Source organism: Salvelinus sp. IW2-2015, unplaced genomic scaffold (genome assembly GCF_002910315.2).
Source record: "Salvelinus sp. IW2-2015 unplaced genomic scaffold, ASM291031v2 Un_scaffold3708, whole genome shotgun sequence".
NCBI classification, from domain to species: domain Eukaryota; kingdom Metazoa; phylum Chordata; class Actinopteri; order Salmoniformes; family Salmonidae; genus Salvelinus; species Salvelinus sp. IW2-2015.
Genome location: NW_019944985.1, coordinates 97,217 through 104,415, shown reverse-complemented (window position 1 = coordinate 104,415; position 7,199 = coordinate 97,217). Strand labels below are relative to the sequence as shown.

The following is a 7,199-nucleotide window of genomic DNA, read 5'->3' as shown; positions in this document are numbered from 1 at the left end:
GTGAAACATCATTAAACACATCAGGAGAAACTTGGCCCAAGAGCTAAAAATATTAAAAAGCTGTTATCAAAATGATCCATATTAGTTGCTGAGGAAAGTAGGACTATTATAAATCCCTAAATTGCAAAATTCCATAGAAAAATATCAGAAATATAAACTTCAACTATAGATAGTAAACAGATTGGTACACAAGAAAAAATATGGAAANGTAACACTGCCTCTGTGTTTGAGTAATCAACTCGATATCAAGATTTGATTATTTGATTCAGCTGTGTAGTGCTTGGGCAAAAACCAAAACTTTAGTGCTTGGGGTCCCCAGGACTGAGTTGAGGATACGCTGGCCTCGCCACTCATGGTTAAATGATTCAATGCCGCCAACATGTGGCTAATAGGCAGAAATACAAGAAACAAGAGCAGAGTGGAAATAGTTATGAATCAATGTATTATTAGTTGATCAAATAATCTATGTATTTGTCTTAAATGTTGATATTATTTACAACATGATGCTTATACTGTATTGACACTAAAACACACTGTAAAAACTGCAAAGGTAAACATGTATTTAACGTATATAAAATACGTACAAATGAAAAATGTGATGACAAAACAAGTGATATCATGACACAGAACAATATAGCATTATGTAATATACAATTATAATTAAGATAAAATGTAAAAAACTGCAAATGTTTAAATGTATGTAATGTACTGATTACATTTAAAAAATAAAAAATAAATATATCGTATTACATAATATTAAATATAAAATGTGGAATAATGTCTGACAGCAATACAAAGTTAAACATCATTAAACACATCAGGAGAAACTATATTAAAAAGCTCTTATCAATATTATTTATATTAGTTGCTGAGGAAAGTAGGACTATTAATGTTATAAATCCCTAAATGGCAAAATCCCATAGAAAAATATCAGAAATATAAACTTCAACTATAGATAGTAAACAGATTAGTGCACAAGAAAAAATATGGAAATGAAAAATACACTTGAAAAAAATAAGCAGAAGCATAACCCATCCCATTTATCATCAATATACATAATTATCTTAATAATAAAATCTAAAATATATTCCAGATTTTACTCAAAAGCTAAAGATCATGGTCTAGAAAACCATCTAGTTATGATAGCAAGAGAATAGAGGTGTGAGGCCTATTTTTGGATTGGAACTGTAGCTCTTCAGTCCAGCTTCTGTGGTGGTTCTCTTCAGTCCAGGTTCTGTGGTGGTTCTCTTCAGTCCATGTTCTGTTGTGGTTCTCTTCAGTCCAGGCTCTGTGGTGNTCTGTGGTGGTTCTCTTCAGTGCAGGTTCTGTGGTGGTTCTCTTCAGTCCAGGTTCTGTAGTGGTTCTCTCAGTGGGAGGGTCCCCTCACATTCTGAAAGAATATACTGAATTAGTAATTTACACTCCCACTAAAATGTTTATGGACACACGCACACAAACACACTTACTGCCAGGGTGTCATACTCTGGTGACCTGGTCTTCATGTTCAGAGGTGTGTACATGTCACTGTTGGGGTCACTGGTAGGGTCAGGATGGACACTCTGTGGACAGAAAGAGAGAGTGAGAAAGAGAGAGGGAAAGATATAGAGAGAGAGGGAGAGAGGGAGAGAGAGAGAGAGAGAGGAAATGCATGTGTTCTTGGAAACACCAGTCTTTCCATCATTTTCTCTAAACACATTCTAGTACTGTATAAAACACAAACACACTCACAAACAAACAAAATTCATTTTAAGAGACATACTGCCAGAGTGTCGTAGTCAGGGGACATGGTCCTCATGTTCAGACCTGTGTACGTGTCACTGTTACAGTCAGGACGGATACTCTGTGGAGAGAGAGAGAGAGAGAGAGAGGTAACAATGAAAATAGTATCCCAGACTCGGAGCTGGGGCCCCCCCTGGATGCACGTTTTGTTTTTTGCCCTAGCACTACACGGGGGGGGTCCTGGTGTAACTGATAACTGATAGAATCACCTGTGTGTCTGTTGTAGCATCACTTCCGCCTGTGAATCTCCTGTAATGAGGGACAGAGTGAGTTCTGCTCTCTACTGACCTCTAGTGGAAGTTGATATGTTACTAATACAATTTAGCAGTTAAGGGCGTTGGGCCAATATTTAATTGAATTTAAACATATCAGAGGTCTAAGGTGAAAGAATAATACAAATATCAATGTCCCCTTCTTCACTCACCTGAACCACATGAGTCCAGAGAGACAGAGGATGAGAACCAGAACAACCACTATGATTCCTACAGNAGAGGGAGAGAGAGAGAGAGAGGGAAATATATGGAGAGAGAGGGAGGGAGAGAGAGAGGGAGAGAAAGATATAGAGAAAGAGAGAGTGGGAGAGAAGGAGAGAGAGGGAGGGAGAGAGCAAATTCATGTGTTCATTGAAACACTAGTCTTTCCATAATTTTCTCTAAACAGATTCAAGTATAAAACACAAACACACTAACAAACAATCAACATGAATGATAAGAGACTTACTGCCAGAGTGTCATAGTCAGGGGACATGGTCCTCATGTTCAGACCTGCGTACGTGTCACTGTTACAGTCAGGACGGACACTCTGTGGAGAGAGAGAGAGGTAACAATGAAAATAGTATGAAAGAGACTGTCGTGACACAGTAAATTAATGAAAATGGAGTTGTAACTCAGGGTTTCCCAAACTCGGAGCTGGGGTCCTGGTGTCCTGGTGTAACTGATAACTGATAGAATCACCTGTGTGTCTGCTGTGGCATCACTTCCTCGTGTGAATCTCCTGTAAAGAGGGACAGAGTGAGTTCTGCTCTCTACTGACCTCTAGTGGAAGTTGATATGTCACTAATACAGTTCAACAGTTAAGGGCGTTGGGCCAATAAATACATTTATGAATGAATGAAGTTAATAACAAATCAGAGGTCTAAGGTGAAAGAATAATACAAACATCAATGTTCCCTTCTTCACTCACCTGAACCACATGTGTCCAGAGAGACAGAGGATGAGAACCAGAACAACCACTATGATTCCTACAGCTGCAGTCAGAACTGAGGACTGTTTCCCTAAAAGAGCAAATGGATCATATGAGAACATGTTATTATGAAGTGAAAATGAATATACAGCAATACAGGACATTAATGCAATACTTGTATGTAGAAGCCTATGTATTGTTATAAACCAAAGTGTAATAAGGCAGACTAGAAGAAGATTACCTTGAAACATAACTTCTTATTGAACATCATTTTGTATTGAAGTTTTGGAGATGGAACTTTACCTACTACAATGATCATCAGAGCTGTAGAGTTCATAGATCCTCTTCCATTCTGGGCCTCACAGTAATATTCTCCTCTGTCCTCAGAGCTGATGTTAGTGATGCTGTAACTTTGTCCTGATGCTTTTGGTGAGGTTACGTTCTTCTTGTACCAGGTGTATTTGTCCACAGGTGGGTTGGCATCACTGCTGCAGGTCAGAGTCACTGAACTGCCCTCCACTATTCCACCAGAGGGACTGACTGATACTGAGGTGTTCCTTGGTCCATCTGATGTATAAGACAGTGGATTTTAAAATAGTACAAATTAGATCAGGTAAAAATATTACACAAACTTTCCACAAATGTACTTTTCCACACAATGACTTTTAGATCCATCTTCTTATTGAAGATGATCAATTCAAGTATCATGTGGAGCCAATATCTGTCACTACAATGTTAATATACCAAACTAAAGATTTAAACCCCATGTACTTACATGTGACAGTAAGAGTCTCTTCAGCAGAGGGGAGATCCTCCTGGCCTTCTACAGCACAGGAGTATCTGCCTGTATCCTCACTGCTGACTGAGAATAGGATATAGACAGGAGAGGAGGTGTTGCTGTTTGGTATAGGCTGTCCATTCTTATACCAACTGTAGGCTGTGATGGGGTCCAGTGTACATTTGGTTCTACATGTCAGTGTGACATTCTCCCTCTCTGACACAGATGTAGGATCCATCTCCAACACAACATCTAGAGTAAAAGGAAACAAATCATTAATATCCTCCTATATATGTCCTCTAATGTGAAATACTACATTTGATATTTTTCCATCACAAACCACAATTATGTCTGTATGACTTCCCTGAATAAGGTAATTACAGTAATAGATGTGAGATGTGTGACAGACTACCTGTGACAGTCAGGGAGACAGGTGAGCCAGAAAACTTTCCTCCAGATGTTATGAATCTGAACCTGTACACAGCAGAGTCACTCAATCTCAGGTCTGTGATTCTCAGGGTACAGTCACTCTTCTTATCCCCAAGGTACTCTATATGACCCTCATAACCTGGTGCTGAGCTCAGATCTTCAGTGTCCATACCAGACCATTTGGTAAACCAGAAAGCTTGTTTGATCTCATGGTAACTGGGATATGTGTAAGAGCAGGATATGTCCACTGTTGACCCCTTCAAGGAACAGATACTCTGATGGGTGTAAGTCACACTCCAACANACCGTCGCAGGAGGTTCCGGACTTTGGACCGTCGCAGGAGGTTCCGGACTGTGAACCGTCGCAGGAGGTTACGGACTGTGAACCATCGCAGGAGGTTACGGACTGGGAACCGTCGCAGGAGGTTCCCGGACTGTGAACCGTCGCAGGAGGTTCCCGGACTGTGAACCGTCGCAGGAGGTTATGGACTGGGAACCGTCGCAGGAGGTTACGGACTGGGAACCGTCGCCGGAGGTTACGGACTGGGAACCGTCGCAGGCAGCTCTGGACTGTGAATGCGCACTGGAGGCCTAMTGCGTGGAGCCGGTACAGGTGCCACCAGACTGGTGACACGCACTTCAGGGCGACTGCGGGGAGCATGCACAGGATATACCGGACTGGGGAGGCGCACTGGAGGCCTAGTGCATGGAGCCGGCCCAGGTTGCACCAGACTGCTAACCGGATCCTCTGGTCGGAGATTGAGCAGAACACACTTGCACAACATCTCTCTCATCTCTGTCTCTCCCAACTTCCCCATTGCCTCCCTGACGGTCTCTGGCTCTTCAGGGCTAGTGCAGGGAGCAGGCACAGGACGTACCGGGCTGGGGAGGCGCACTGGTGGCCTGGTGCGTGGAACCGGCACAGATGGTACCGGGCTGAGAAGGTACTCTTCAGCGCGCCTGCGCTGCAGCATACTACTCGCCAAAACCTCACTCCGGTATCCCTCGTTGCACTCCTCAGGAGTTTGCCATTCGGGCTCTGGCACTCCCCGCTGCTCCGCCGACCGCTCCGTGTGCCCCCCCCCAAAACAATCTTGTGGTTTTTGTGGCCGCGGTCCCCGGCGTTGTCGCTGTCCCCCTATGCTCCTTGGTGACTCCCGCCAAGGAAGGGTCTCGTGTCCTCTCATGTCCTCCCAAGTCCCAAACTTCCTTACCTCATTTTCACGCTGCTTGGTCCTTTGTTGGTGGGATATTCTGTCACGATCGTGTGGAGAGACGGACCAAATCACAGCGTGATTGGAGTTCCACATCTTCATTTTTWGTGAAACTTAAAATAAACCAAGAAACAAACAGCGACCGTGCAGTACTGAGGTGCAACATGCACTCACTCAAAAACAATATCCCACAAAGCAGGTGGGAGAAAGGGCTTCCTAAATATGATCCCCAATTAGAGGCAATGATTACCAGCTGCCTCTAATTGGGAACCATACAAACCAGCCACATAGAAAATAAATGACTAGAACACCCCCTAGTCACGCTCTGACCTAAACACCCTAGAGAACCGAGGGCTCTCTATGGTCAGGGAGTGACAGGATGTTAAAATATGTATTGATAGATATATTTATGTGGAAAACCATCTATTCTAAATTCAAGTATCATCATGATCAGTATATCAAACTGGACGTCCAAACCGCCAATGAACTTACATGTGACAGTGAGCGTCTCTTCAGCAGAGGGGAAATCCTCATGGCCTTCTACAGCACAGGAGTATCTGCCTGTATACTCACTGCTGACTGAGAAAAGGCTATAGACAGGAGAGGAGGTGTTGCTGTTTGGTAAAGGCTGTCCATTCTTATACCAACTGWAGGCTGTGATGGGGTCCAGTGTACATTTGGTTCTACATGTCAGTGTGACTCTCTCCCTCTCTGACACATATGTAGGATCCATCTCCAACACAACAACTAGAGTAAAAGGAAACAAATCATTATTATCCTCCTATATATGTCCTCCTATGTGAAATATTATATTTGNTCCTCCTATATATGTCCTCCTATGTGAAATATTATATTTGTTTTTTTTTGTTACATAACACTACAGTGTCTGCATGACTGCCCTTAAATAAGGTAATTCCTGTCATTAATTTGATATATTTAGACAGGACATTCAACTCTGTAATAATGTCCACTGTTTTCCAGGTKGTCCTGGGTTCCATAGAATCAATAAAACAGATTAAAACACAACATTCTCATTAGCATACATACAAAACAACACTCACATTACATCTATCTAGATATGTGTCATAGATGTGAGATGAGTGACAGATTACCTGTGACAGTCAGGGAGACYSYTGAGCCAGTAAACTTTCCTCCAGATGTTATGAATCTGAACCTGTACACAGCAGAGTCACTCAATCTCAGGTCTGTGATTCTCAGGGTACAGTTATTCTTCTTATCCCCAAGGTACTCTATATGACCCTCATACCCTGGCATTGAGCTCAGATCTTCAGCCTCCATACCAGACCATTTAGTAAACCAGAAAGCTTTTTTGATCTCATGATCACTGGGATATGTGTAAGAGCAGGATATGTTCACTGTTGACGCCTTCAAGGCACATATACTCTGATGGGTGTAAGTCACACTCCAACAGTTCTTACCTGAAATACAAGACAATATAACACTTTTATAACATTCTTAATTACAATATCTACTGTATACACTTATGCTGTTACGTTCCTCAGCAAGAAAACCTAAAATGTAACCAAAACAAAAGTGGGAATTAATAAAAGAGTCACTGACAAAGACAAAAATGAGACCAGTGTGTTCTGAAAGACACTCATGGGGGTGTCCATTGAACATTGACTATCAACAACAACTGGAACCAAAAAGACATGAGCGCCCACAACATTTTCCCAAGAAGAGGCAAACAAAATAAAACCCCACATGCCAGCACAGTTGTAACACATACTGACTAACGAGTGACGCCAATCGGGGCACCCCACCTCCAAATATAAATGAAAAAAAAAATCAACAATG

The 7,199-nt window shown here is 42.2% G+C and overlaps 1 protein-coding gene across 1 annotated transcript in view; it reads right to left on the bottom strand.

Moving 5' to 3' along the window:
* Nucleotides 1-1,016: 1,016 nt before the first annotated feature.
* The window catches only part of LOC112076369 (B-cell receptor CD22-like), a 22,372-nt gene continuing 16,189 nt past the window's right edge, over nucleotides 1,017-7,199 (bottom strand). Inside the window, exons 6-11 of the mRNA XM_070441288.1 lie at nucleotides 3,265-3,528; nucleotides 2,962-3,052; nucleotides 2,733-2,772; nucleotides 2,500-2,580; nucleotides 1,467-1,559; nucleotides 1,017-1,390 (exon numbers count right to left, since the gene is read on the bottom strand). Coding sequence (XP_070297389.1) covers nucleotides 1,367-1,390; nucleotides 1,467-1,559; nucleotides 2,500-2,580; nucleotides 2,733-2,772; nucleotides 2,962-3,052; nucleotides 3,265-3,528 — 593 coding nt within the window. The 3' untranslated portion in view covers nucleotides 1,017-1,366. The remainder of the gene's footprint in view (nucleotides 1,391-1,466; nucleotides 1,560-2,499; nucleotides 2,581-2,732; nucleotides 2,773-2,961; nucleotides 3,053-3,264; nucleotides 3,529-7,199) is intronic.